Source organism: Marmota monax, unplaced genomic scaffold (genome assembly GCF_021218885.2).
Source record: "Marmota monax isolate L192 unplaced genomic scaffold, Marmota_monax_Labrador192_F-V1.1 WCK01_AAM20220418_F8-fsc00001, whole genome shotgun sequence".
NCBI lineage: Eukaryota > Metazoa > Chordata > Mammalia > Rodentia > Sciuridae > Marmota > Marmota monax.
The window spans coordinates 934,650-949,051 of record NW_026693777.1 but is presented as its reverse complement, the minus strand read 5'-3'; the positions used below and the strand labels follow the sequence as shown (position 1 = coordinate 949,051).

Below are 14,402 nucleotides of genomic sequence, written 5' to 3'. Positions count from 1 at the left end.
AAGTAGTTTCTCATTTCTTTTTTAGAAATATTCTTAGATATAGATATAAAGTTATTCAATAAGTTTTAAAAATTTTTGCATGCTTTTTTGTAATATCAAAAATCCTGTCTCATTGTGTTTATGTTAGAAATTTGTGTTCCTGGTTTTCAAAGTAAAATCATTAAAAAAGAATTTATTACAAATTTCACTTATTAATAGTAGTGAAAATGAAATACTACATGTAAACTTTTTATGCCATTGTCTTTGCAAATGTATATTCTGCTTCCTTTACTCTCTTAGGTGAGGAAAACATGCCATCCTTCCATTACCTAAATCAAAGCATTATTCTTTTTTCTTTTTCTGTCAATCATTTATGAGATTGTTATTTTTTCATCCTAATTATTTTTTCACTGTCTCTCGTATTTTCTACAACACGTAACATATTTCAGCTCTTTATTATTTTTCTGTGAGATATTACAGTAGCCTTCTCTCCTGTACAGTCTTTTCCTACAAGTCATAATTCATATTCATATGACTTTTTAAAATTTATTTTATTTTTTGTATTTGTAGATGGACACAACACATTTATTTTATTTATTTGTTTTTGTGTGTCACTGAGGATTGAACCCAATGTTTCACACATGCTCAGCAAGCGCTGTGCCACTGAGCTACAGCCCCAGCCCCGCATTCATATGACTTTTATCATGTCAGTTACCTGAAAAAAATAGGAACAAAATCTCTGGGTGTTTTTTTTACTATAAAATAGATCCCAGTTTTTACGTGTGAATTCAAAACCTCCAGGCAAGGACCCAACCTGCCTTTCCAGAATCGTGCAGATTTCTTTGAAGTTCCATGTTGTCCAGGCAACTGAATATGCTTACCATTGCTTAAACATACTCTTTCTTCCTTTTATCTGAAATGGTTTACTTCTCTCTATCCCCTTATCTTTCAGTAATTTGCTTAAATACCATCTCCTCAAAAAAATAGAATTTCCTGTCTGATCTTCCTAATCAGAATTTATCTTTTTTATCTTTGTATTCTTATAACATTTCTAGGAAAGGTGAACACAAATATTTATTGATCACCTTACCATCTACCAGTCACCCTATCAGTATCTTTTCATAAATATTTTATTTAATTCTTACATATTTTTTGAGGTAGAAGATTATTCCCTTCCTACCTCACTTATTTAAAATAAGGGAATTAAAGGCTTAGTAACTATATAAAGTCACAAACTAACAGGACAGAAACAGAATTCTAACGAAGTCTGAGAATCTGAAGTACAAGCTTTCCTCACTCATGCATGTCACTCATTAGTCTCTATAACAGAATAGTGAATAAAGCCTTTTCCTATATGAAGTATATTTAGAACAATTTTTGTACTTAACGCATCAAAGTAATAACTTATAAAAATATAACTTACAATGAAAATACAATAAACTTATAACTACATTTTTAATATGCACATTAAAAATTTTAATGAGACCAAATGATCATATATAAAATTTTAGGGTCCTTAACATATTTTTTATCTTTACTATCTTTTGTCTAGGGTGACTTTTATGTAGAAAATATTTAGTATCTATTGACTTGAAATAGTTTATGGTTAAGAGATTAGGTTTGGGAGTAGACACACCTGGATTTAATTAACCACTTACTCTGCTGTGTACTGACTTTTAAAACTGTTGACAAGTTACTAAGCCCATTGAAAGCTGAACACTTCATATCTAGGATGAAAATTTACCTCACAGGTTGCTTTAAAGACTAAAGCCAACTGGAGCCTGAGGAAGGAGGATTGTAAATTGAGGTCAGACTCAGCAACTTTGTGAGACCATGTGTGAAATTTTTTTAAAAAGTCCTGGGGATTTAGCTCAGTGGTAGGAAAAAAGCTAAATGAAAAAATTACATGTAAAGCACTTAGCACTTTTTTGGCTTATAAGTGATGAAATATAAATGTTAATAAATGCAGCTGTTATTATGTTATGTGGGACACAGTGACTGAATGTGAATGTACATTTGTGTGTCTAATAATAAAACGTTTGAAATTTTGAAACCTTTGGAAAATTTAACCACTGAAGATTGATATTCTGTGTAAAAATTAAGGTGGTTCTTTAAACACTTTTTTTTCAATATGAAAGCCTCCATATGCTTTTCTTTATTTTCTTCATCAACCTATATATCACAAACATTTAATAATATATCTGTGCAAATTGTTCTACTATATTTTATAGTGGCCAGAGCCTATAATAGTTATTACTCCCCACCTGTAGTTGAAGAAATAAAATCACAGAATACTGAAGCATTTCACTAATGGTTACCTATTCACAGAATTATGGGTAAAAGCCTAGTTTTATTAACAGTGTGAAGCAAGTGCACCCAAAATACTAGATTCAACTGAGGAGAAAAGCCTTGTTCTGTAAAAAGCATATTTAATTGTTTAAATTTTACATTTGAGTTGAGGAAATTAAATGCACATATTTATGGGTTATAGTATGGTTTTTCAATATATGTATACATTGTATAATGATCAAATTAAGGTTGTCAGCATATCCATCACCTTAAACATTTATCATTTTTTGTGGTGAGAACATTGAACATCCTCACTTTTAGCTTTTGAAAAACTACATTATTGTTAGCTATTGTTACCCTCCTGTGCAATAAAATACCAGAATTTATTTTCCTGTCTAATGTTAACACTGTACATGTTGATCAAGCTCTGTCTGTCCTTCCCGCACCCCTACTCTCCCCTTCCAATAGTAACTACTATTTTATTCTCGACTTCTACAAGATCATCTTTTTTAGATTCTACATAGAAGTGAAATCATGAGATATTTGTCTCTATGCTTGACTTATTTCTCTTAACAATGTCCTCCAGGTTCATCTATATTGTTAAAATGATAGGATTTTATCTTTTAATCGTTGAATAGTATTCCCTTGTGTATACATACAGCACATTTTCTTTATCCATTCTTCTGTTGATGGACACATAGGTTGATTCCATAGCTTAGTGCTGCAGTGAAGATGGGAGTGCAGGTGTTGTCTCTTCCACATTCCAATTTTGTTTCCTTTGGAAACAAAAGGAAACATATGGTAGTTCAGTTTTTAATTTCTTAAAGAAATATTTTTTAGTTGTCAATGGACCCCCATTTTGTTTATTTATTTGTGGTGCCAAGAATTGAACCCAGTGCCTCACACATGCTAGGCAAGTACTCTGCCACTGAGCCACAACTCTAGCCCCATCAATTTTTAATTTTTAATGCTAGTTTTCTATTTAAAAAAAATTTTTAGTTGTAGATGGACACAATACCTTTAATTTTATGTGGTGCTGAGGATCAAACCCAATGTCTCCCATGTGCTAGGCAATCACTCTCCCACTGAGCTACAGCCCCAACCCTGGTTTTCTATTTTTAGTACTGTTTTTCACAGTGGTTGTACTAATTTACATTCCCATCAGTGTATAAAAATTCCCCTTTTCCACCTCCTCACCAACATTCATTATCTCTGCCTTTTTATAATAGCCATTCTGACTGGAGTGTGGTGATATCCCATTATGTATTTTTTGTTTGTTTAGTACTAGAAATTTAACTCAGAGCCTCGTGAATGCTATGCACACATTTTTTCCACTGAGCTATACCCCAGCCCTCATTCTGGTTTTGATTTGCAATTCTCTGATAAGTAGTGATGTTCAGCATTTTTTCATATACTTGACCTTTCATAGGCCTTCTTTTGAGGAATGTCTATTCAGGTGTTTTGCTTATTTTGTAATTGAGTTATTTGTTTTTTTTGCTATTGAGCTTTTTGAGTTCTTAATATATATTTAGAAAAAGTTTTCTATTTAATTCATTGAAACAGTAAGCTTTAAAAATATAATATGCAATGAAAGTATAATAAAAATTTATTCTAATACTTTTTTTTTTTTTTTTTTTTTGTTACTGGGGATTGAACTCAGGGTTACTCGACCATAAGCCACGTCTCCAGCCCCTGATACATTTTTTTAATAATCTCTTTTGTCTCATTTTAATAATATCTTTCTTTTTTATTACTTCATGTTCACTATTTTAGATTCATGTGTATAATATACATAAATTGAAAAAGATACAAATTTTTTTAAGCATGTATTTGTTTCTGACCCCAAGTGTTTCAGATTCAGGTTCTTTTGAACTTGGAATATTTACATAGAGTTTGCCAATTGAGCATCCCTAATCCAAAAATTTGAAATGCTTCAAAACACATAGTTTCTTGAGTGCATATTAGTACTCCAGTGGGTTTGGATTTTGAAGCATTTTTGGATTTTAAAATTAGAAATGCTCAACCTGTATAGGAAGATCTGGAAAGACAGTAATTTCTTGATCTGATTGATTGCAATGATTTTTGTAAATCTTTTTGTTTATCTGTATCTTCTGATTTTTTTAACATAATTGTGTACTTATATGCATTGATCCACTTTCATAATTGAATAGAATGAAATTATGTGTAGTTGGCAAAATATATATGTAACTTCTATACATGAAGATTATAAATGATTGATAAGTATGTGTACTTGAAAAGATTATTTATTAAATAAATTACCTTAAAAAAGCAATGTATATATTAGGGTAATATATTTAAATAATGCATTTAGGAAAAATTTGCAGCAGTAGCTTTTACATCACTTTAGCATATAACAATTAATTTTTAAAATGTATCATTAACATATTTTGAACTTACTTATTTTCACATACAGATCCTAATAGCTACTGTCACCCACCTTTTGCCAAGTACAGAAGCTTCATCATATGAAATGGACAAAAGGGTAATTTAAATTTTGATATTTAATATGTGGTCTTCTAGTTTAAAATACTTGTATTTTGTTAATTTTGCAAAGTCATATGTAACTACACGATATGAATTAATTCACCTTGTGTTCACAGTAAATTATAGTGTGAAATATGTCTTCCCATTATTTAGGTATAGCTAAATTATGTTTTAGTTTAAATTTCAGGCCATTTGATAAAATCTTTGAATCACAGGGTTGTAAGGAACCCTGGAGAACATTCTGTCCACTTATAATTATTTTACTATATCCTGCCAAATTATACCTGAAGATTAATTCTTAAGAATTCATTACCTCTGAAGGGAGCCACTTGATTTTGTAAAATTGTTTCTGGTGGAAAATAAAGATATTTCTAGTAAGCAAAGTATGTAAAATACATAGAGATAGGTACAGAGGAGAAGACATTTCCTCTGTTCACCAAAGAGTTCTACAAGATGGGATTTCCTTTCATAAATTCATTATGAGGTCCTTTAATTACCTCAGATATTGTATTTATCAGATCTAGAGTTTCTCTGTGGTGTCTTTTAATGTTTTCATGCTTTTATTAAATTCCACATTTCTTTATCAGTAACTTGCATCTTTTTTTGAAGACTCAACATACTTATTGTAATTATTTTAAAGTCTTTACTAAATCTTATATCTGGGTCATCACAGAGTTTCTTCCTATTGAATGTTTTTCCTTTTGCCTGAGTTCCATTTTCCTGTTGTTCAGTTATATACTAGATGTTGTATATAATATATGGAGACTAGATTTATGCTGCCTGTTGTGGCTTTACATTAGAATTGAACTAAATTAAGAATTTACATTGAAAATTTAATCCTACATTTACATATTTCAAATACTCAACACTCCATCATTGCACAAAGTTGTGTTAGACAGGCTACTTTTGGATTCTGTTAATTTTTTCTCTACTCTGGGCTTAGTGGTGCACACCTGTAATCTCTGCAGTTTAGGAGACTGAGGCGGGAGGATCTCAAGTTCAAAGCCAGCCTCAGCAATTTAGCAAGGACCTAAGCAATTTAATGAGACCGTGTCTCAAAATAAAAAAATAAAAGGGAATGGGTATGTGGCTCTGAGGTTAAACAACACTGGGTTCAATCCCCATTACAAAAAAAAAAAAAAAAAACTCTGAAAATTATTCTGTTTCTTTTCCTTGTGACATCCCAATCCTGAATTCTGTTCTGCAGTTATTAGTGTTACTACCTCTTCTTAGTCATCTTGTATTGCATGAAATCTCAGTATGCTTTATTTACTTCTTATGGTCTTCCCATTAATTTGTACAATTTGGAAGGTTTCATGTTTCTGTACCTAGTCCCAGTTTCTTTGTTGTGTAGACTACATACCTTTTACACTTTTATTTTTGCCATGTTATTTCTGCTGTCTTTCAAATCACTGATTTCATTAGATTACCTCAAAATTTTTAATTTGTTCCCTTCATATCCATTTAAAACTCCACTTAGACAGATTGTGCAGTTCTTGGTAAACACAGTCTTCATTTTTAAAAGAGTCATATAGAGATTGAGTTTTCCTTATCTGAAATGCTTAGGAACCGAAGTGGGTTTTCTTTATTGTTGTTTTAGGAGGGTTGTTTGTTTTGTTGTTTGTGGTACTGGCTATTGAACCCAGAGGTGGTTTACCACTGAGTTACATCCTATTTTTTATTCTGAGACAGGGTCTTGCTAAGTTGCCCAGGCTGGCCTTGAACTTGTGATTCTCCTGCCTCAGCCTTTGGAGTTGCTTGTATTACAGGCATGTACCACCACACCCAGCTCAGGAGTGTTTTTAATTTTGGATATTTTTTGATTTTAAAATATTTGCATATACATTGTTAGATATCTTGGGGATGGGATGCCAGCCAAAACAAGAAATTCATTTACATTTTTTATATTTTTGTATTTCATTTTTTTTCCCTAATCTACTTGAAGTTTCTTGATTTCCTTGTGTGGCTTATAGTTTTAATTTGTAAGGTGTTGATACATAGATAGTGACAAATACTTTATCTTCATTTTGAATTATAGCTTTTAGCATTTTAATTTTTTGTTTTAATTGCTTGGTATACCTTTGTTCAATCCCTTTAATTTTAGCATTTCTGAATCTTTTTGTTTAACTGTATCCTTGAATATAATATACTTGGGTCTTGATTTGTAAGCCAAACTGAAAGTCTTTGTCTCTCTTTAGCAAATTAAACCCATTTTGATATGACTTACATTTTTGGTCTCGCCTCTGTTATTTTGTCATCATCATTATTGTGCATATTATCTTATATTTTCTGTGTTTCTCTGCATGATGCATTTTCTTTTTTCTGATTTGTTTTTACGTTCTTGATATTTAGGAAACTGCACTTTTGTTCTAGAGGTTATTTATAAACACACACATACCTTGCTTTTTACTTAACCTTATTCTATCTGGTTTGTGATTATTTAATGGTTTTTTTAATTATTTAATGAAAAAGTTAACTCCTATCTATCTTTTACCATATACATTAATAAATGAGTTCATCTCTTTTTTCATCTGCCTCAAATTTTGACTATTTTATTTCTACATATAACTTATAGAAATAAATCATAACAAATTTTTATTTTTCCATACTTATCTCCACATTTTTTTCTTTTTTTAATTCTTACAACTATAACTGAGATTTATAACTTGTTTTTTGTTTTGTTTTGTTTTTTGCTGAAGTTTACTCAGTCAGCTTCTTGGTTAGATAAAATTCATCTTTATTCTTCAAGATAGACTCATGAGAACAGAATTCTCTAAGCTCTTAAATATGTAAAACTTTTTCTGTTAACCTTGTTGATACTTGAAAAGCAGTTTGGCTAGATATGGAATCCTTAGCTCATATTTGCTTTCCTTGAAATGTTGTTTTGTCTCTTAAATGCTGCCTTACTTTGTATATTGTTTATGAAAAATCTGATGCCAGTCTTATTCTCTTACCCTTGTAAGTTATTTTTCTTTTTTGCCTGGAGGCTCTGAGGGTTTTTTGTTTTGGTTTTTGGTGAGGTTTTGTTTTGTTTTGTTTTTGTTTTTTTGTTTTGTTTTTTTTTTTTTTTGTGTGTGTGTGTGTGTGTGTGTGTGTTTTAAGATGAGGGTTTATTATGTTGCCCAGGTTGGCATTTGCTCTTAACATTCTCTCTCCTCTCCTTAAAGCATTACCTTTCTTGTGTGCACTAAGTCTCTTCTTTCTACTCAATACTTGGATGTACCTGTATACTTTTTCATTGTTCTCATACTTAGGATGGACTTTTTCTTTCTGACTTGGTTATAGATCAGTCTTAGGTTTGCAGCTGCTTCCCATCTTTTCTTACAGTTTTTACCAAACTTTCCTGTTCCTCTTCATGAAAGCCTGCAATAGGAAAAAAATTCCTGGGATTTGCTATATATTTTTCTACTTAACAGAGAATTTGAAGTGTAGGTATTCTGTGTCTTCTGGTTATATGGAAAGAATGAGTTTTGTGATGTTTTATATTTCTTATTGTTCTTTTGGAGTATATGTTGGGCAACTTAGGCCAGAATTACTCCTTGAATTTTAGTTGGTCTTTAACCCTAGATATCAGCAGATCTCTTATTGCCACTTGATTGTCACATTCGATTGTCAATTTATTTCTTGACGGTTTACTTATTTCTTTCTATTATTTGTGATTCTTTATCCAATAAAATGGATACTGCTAGTTTGCTCCATGTTTTGGATGAAAGTGTTGTTTATAGTATCCAATAGTTTACAAGTATCCAGTGAAAAGATTAATTTAGTGAATCATTTAGTGAGTAAGATTAAAAGTTGTATAAAGTAGTCTTTCTGGCAGGATTAGAAGAAGAAAGTGGAAGTGATTATAAAATGTATGGACCAAATCCTTTAACTGGTATTTGTATAATTAGGTAAGTGTAGTTAATTGATTTGTCTTGTCTGTCTTTCTTTTGTTTTTTTTCCTAGGGCTCAGGATTGAACCCTGGGCGTCACATATGCCGAATAAGCATTCTCTGAGCCATTCTGAATATCTGTTGTCTTTGAAACTTAGGGTTTTTGGATCCATCAATTTTAACATTACTGTTCTTATTATGCTTAAGATTTTGTTGTGCTTTCCTTGAAATATAAAAGAAAAACCCACAATAATGTTCATAGGCAACATTTTAAAAATCAGGTCCAGGTAACATTAATAGGATTGGTGGTTCCTAAAATAAGTTTTGGAAACCCAAAAATAAGATGGTGAATTATTGAGGAGCTCCTGTAAGTTTAAAATTATAATGATTTTGTTGTTATTATTGTTATAGTTGGTAGTATCCTTACTTCTCTGCCTTCTGGATTGGATCATGGCCTTACCTCTAAAGACACTACTCCAGCCAGTACATACTACAGGAACAGAAAATGATAAAACCGAAAAATCAGTCCTCAATTGCATTTATAAGGTAAACTTTTTTACTTGCTGTATTATTTATCTGTTAAGGATTTTTAAAAACTACAGACACAACATTTTAGTATAACATTTTATTGTTTCAGATCTAGATATTTTCTTATAGATTTAGTCTACCGCAAGATAATTTAAAAGTTCTTCCTTCTAAGACACCATTGTTTTCATACAGAATTTTTTAAAAAATATTTATTTATTTATTTATTTATTTATCTTTAGTTTTAGGTGGACACATTATTTTGTTTTTATGTGGTGCTGAGGATCAAACCCAGTGCCTCATGCATGCCAGGAGAGCACTCTACCACTGAGCCACATACAGAATTTTTTAAGGGAGTTAGATCTGTGTTGACTATAAGAATCACTATTTAAATTTTACTTGTTCTTTTGGCTCTAAAAAAGATATTAAACTTTACCATGATTGAAGCCCTGACTTTTAGAATCCTTAAAATTTTTGCCAAACTCTTGGGTTATCATATGACAGTTTTTCTCCTTTTATCTTTCTTTATTTTCATTTAAAGGTAAACCTTGGTATGTTCTTTTCCCTTGTTTTTTAGGTTTTACATGGGTGTGTTTATGGAGCGCAGTGTTTTACCAATCCAAAGTACTTTCCAATAAGCCTTTCTGATTTGGCATCTGTAGATTATGATCCTTTTATGCATTTGGAAAGTCTGAAAGAGCCTGAACCTCTACACTCCCCTGATTCAGAACGATCTTCTAAACTCCAACCAGTAACAGAAGGTAAAATGAATTTTCATAGTAATATTATTGCTTGGGTTCTTACGAAATATGATTTGAGGCCATGGGAGGAAATATGGCAAAGGAGAATATCTCTCACTTTGTGGTTGTTTTACCTAAACAACTTGGTTATTATAGCACATGTTTATTAAGAAATAAGTTCATATACACAATTACTAATATGTAATAGTTTTTCCATTGTGCTTCTGACAAGTTATTCTTAGTTTTTATTTTATACAGGATTTATATAGAATAAGAGAACTTTGGAGTCAGACCTGGTATTGAATTTTGACTCTAACTTAATTGCTAAGTGACTATTACGTTATTTGTAAAATGCAGATGATATTATTTCCCTTAGAGAATTGATGCAAATACTGAGAAGGTTATTGCTGTATAGCCCATTACCCAGTCCTTGGTACATGTGAACTCAGTAAGCAAAAACATTTTTTAAGCACATTATTTCTACAGAGTTTATTTTGTATAACAGCAGTGTTGAGTAACAACAGAGATCATATGGCTCACAAAACTGAAAGTATTTGCTCTCTGACCCTTTACAGAAAAAGATTGCTAATGCCTGGTATATTAGATTAATTGGATAGTTAATACAGAAGCAGAGAGACCCACTCATGAGACTATTGCAATGGCCAAACAATAGTTGCTGAAGGCTTATACTAAACTTTTCATTTAGTTACTAAAGAATGGTAGTAGAAATATACAGGAAAAGTAGATCTGAGGAATACTTAGGAGGTAAAGTCAAAAGGCTTTTGTGATAAGCTAGAGAAAAGGAGGAATCTATATTAGGTTTCTGACTGGTTAGATTCTGACTTGGAGATTGGTTAGATTTTTTCCAAACTAGAGCAAGAATATAAGAGAAAGTACAGGTTTGGGAGAGAAAATGAGAACAGTTTTGGTGGTTTAGTTTGTAATATCTTTTGGATATCTGTGTGAAGATATTTAATGGAAATAACTTGTGTATGCATATCTGGATCTTAACAGATATAGATATGTTTTTGTGTGTGGATTCTGAGAAGAAAACATTGTAAAGGAAGGAAAACTATGAGAATAATTTCTTAGAAACTAATAGAGGAGATAGCTTTTTAAAAAAAAAAAAGAAAAAAAAAGGCTGGTCAGTAGTGTTAAATGTACTTTTGTCGAAATCAGAAGGACTGGCATATATATCTGCTTTAGTTTCAACAGAGAAGTAGGAGGAAAAGGGGAAGATTGTGGATTGAAGCAGAAGATAAGGAAATTGGAGCCATTCCATGAAAAGTATTCTTTAAAGAAGCTTGACTTTAAAAAAAAAAAAAAAAAAGAAGAAAGAAAGAAAGAAAAGAAAAGACAAAGAAAAAGAAAAAGAAAAAAGTGCTGGGTACTGTGATGCACCCTGTAATCCCAGCAGCTTGGGAGGCTGAGGCACAAGGATCGCAAGTTGAAAGCCAGTCCCTGTAACTTCTAAGCAACTCAGTGAGACCTTGTCTCTAAATAAAATACAAAAAAGGGCTGTGAAATGGCTCAGTGGTTAAGTGCTCCTGAGTTCAATCCCTGGTACAAAAAGAAAAAAATAAATAAATAAACCAAAAAGTGAATTAAGCTAAAGGATAATTTGGGTTAAGGAAATTTTAAGAATGAAGAGAGTTGAATTTATTTAAGCTGAGAAGGAATTAAGTGGTAAAGTCCCCGAGGAGATGAGCTGAAAAGTATTGATATATAGGATTAGCCATTCCTCTGGGAATAGAAAGAAAAAGAAGATGGAAGTAAATTAGGAATTTCACAGGATTTATTGAGAGCCCAATAGAAAATGGAAACCAAGAATTTTTGGTTGCACCAGTCAACAGTTAGTTAGGTGGATGTAACCGAAATGCAAGGAAACTATGCATTTCAGAATATTGGTATATGGTTTAACTATGGAATCCAGTCTTGGTAAAGAATGAGCTGCTTCCAGTAAGTGACTAATAAATTGGGAAAAATCAAGAGTGATCTGGGAAGTCAGAAAGTAGATGTAGTTGGTATTAAGTAGAATATTGATGCTTCCAACCCATCCATAGAGATTTTGACTTATTAATCTAGGATTTCTGAGTTTTTTTAAAGCTCTGCATATGACTAATAAAACATGGACCACAAAAGGACCACAAAACACAGTTGAGAAATCACTAGCTGGGAGATTGTAGTCAGGTAGGCAATAAAGGAAGAGTTTGATTTTCAAAGGTAGAAGAGTTATAAATGATTAAAATATCTAGGATGTGAATATGATAAGTGATTGATGACATACAATGAAAGTGAAGATACAAAGTTAGAAGTCAAAGAGTTCAGGCTGTAGTTTGGGGTTTGACCATAAGTTGCTACTGGCTTGTCTAGAACAAAAATAAACATGTGAAATAGGAATACAAGATTTAAATTATTATTCAGATATAAAAGAGATATACTGGGCAGTATAATATAGCAAAAAATGTAGACAGTAATTGATATAAGCAACTTAAAATTTTTATCTCTTTAGATTTGACGTTGTAAATTAGGGCATTTATTTTAAAGTTTTGTGAAAAGTTTAGTGCTCTTTGCATTTTTTTCAGATGTAAAATTATAAAGTTTTGATTTAATACAGGATAGCATATTTATTAAACAGTACAGTAAATGGAGTTTACTTATATAAAAGGAAGTTTTTAATGTGTTTCATACAAATTTTACTGTACAATATCAGTCACTGTACAAGAAGCAGAGAAAAAGATGTAAATAGATTGGCTTAATATTGATACCAAATACTCCATAAAATATTATTCTCTAAATGTATTAAATTGTTCCCTTTAGAGTTCCTCAAAGGTATTGAGGACCAGATAAATGAATAATCTTTTAGGAACAGCCATGAGCTAACAGCAGGTGATTCTCTGGTCTGTAGTGACTACATGCTGTGGTGGGGGGTGGAGGTAATGTGTTGAAAATGACTGATCATTGTGCCCTTGTCTAAGGCATGCTTCATCATCTTCAAGTACTTTTTCGGCCAATGAATTATAAACACAGAGTGTCCCTAATCAGCTCAGTATTGGATTGAACAAGTCTGATTTGAGAACTATTGGCAGGAGTAGCTGTAATTATTAAATTTACTAAAGAATAAGGAAAGGTAGTGAAGTTGGCTTTTTGTCAAATGGCAGTAGTCTTATTAGCAAAAAGTCATCATTTGCAGGGTCAGAGTGAAAGGAGGCTCCAAAGGATTCATTCTATCCTAATTATAGTTTCACCTATACATATTATGAAAAGCTAATATTTAAAGCTTTTGCCAAAATTAACTTCCTCTGCGTGTTCTATTACAGTGCAGTGAATTGCAGCAGCTTTTTATATCTTGCTGCTTTTGTATGCCATAATAATCTGTAATTATGGGTTTGCTGCAAATGCTGTAGGGTTTGTTTAATCTGACAATCTGAAAAGACAACCCTGAATAGACTTATTTAAATGAATGCTAGTTACATAAAGCCTTAGAAGCATCGATATCTTCATTTTGCATATTCTCACAAAGTTGGTTATTTTAAAATTTCATTTTGAATTTCTAAATTAGAGAATTTAATGTCTTCTTTATATCTTAGTAAGATAAGTATAAAAGATGTCTGTTCTATATTTTATAGCTCAAAAATAAGTCTAAATAAATATAATTTCCAAATCAACAAATAGATTTTTAACCTTTCATCTATATGCATATATCCTGAATTTAGAGTGCAACTTAGGGGAAACAATTATTTTACCTACATCTGGAATCTTAAGTTAATCCTTTTAGTGTTTTCAGTGTTAATAATTATGACAGATTTGTGAACAAGCTCTGACACTGCATTTCCACTGTCTCTTCCTTTGGAAAGAAGATGTGTAGGATGGACTGGCACCTGGGCTTTGGGGTTTGTTTTAGAGAAAAGGCTGGCTCATTCTTGGCATTTATAAGCAAGTTTGAAAAAGGAACTCGGAAAAATTGCATTTTACTTATAATGTGCTCAAAATTATTGTGTCTGTTATGTTCAGCTTTGTACATGAGTTTTTAATTCACTTTTACAAATGAGTCTGTGTTGTTTTTGCAGAAAAATGGGGCTGGGAGTTTTTGATTTATTCATGATCACAGCAAACCAAGATCAGGAATTGTGAATCCATTTCTGCGATCATTTCTATTAAATTTTGTTCTTTCCTTTGTTAAGAATATAAACTTTTTTGTTCTGAAGAGAAGATTCACTATTTAAAATGAGTCATCCATTTATGTATATCACTCAATAGGAAAAAAGGGAGAATAAAGTATAGAGAAAAAAATTTCTACATCAAAAAATTTTAAATTATTAATTCTAATTTTTATTACCATTTAAACACAATTTAGATTTATTTAGGTGAACTTATTTAGTTGATCCTAGAAATGTATTTGGTGTTTATGCCAAGGAATACTTTATATGAAGTTTCTATACACAGGAAAAAATACATTTTAAATTCATTGTTCTATATCTTACAAAGA

General features: G+C 31.4%; 1 protein-coding gene across 8 annotated transcripts in view; it reads left to right on the top strand.

Annotated features, from left to right (window-relative positions):
- The window catches only part of Ralgapa1 (Ral GTPase activating protein catalytic subunit alpha 1), a 245,655-nt gene that overhangs the window by 141,102 nt on the left and 90,151 nt on the right, over window positions 1-14,402 (top strand). For 7 of the 8 annotated variants that reach the window (XM_058584465.1, XM_046460944.2, XM_058584469.1 and 4 more), the window contains 3 exons: window positions 4,703-4,771; window positions 9,060-9,194; window positions 9,751-9,934. In XM_058584465.1, the coding sequence (XP_058440448.1) occupies window positions 4,703-4,771; window positions 9,060-9,194; window positions 9,751-9,934 (388 nt within the window). Of the gene's footprint in view, window positions 1-4,702; window positions 4,772-9,059; window positions 9,195-9,750; window positions 9,935-11,119; window positions 13,441-14,402 lie in introns of those variants that run through there. The other variant, XM_058584470.1, reaches the window with a different exon arrangement.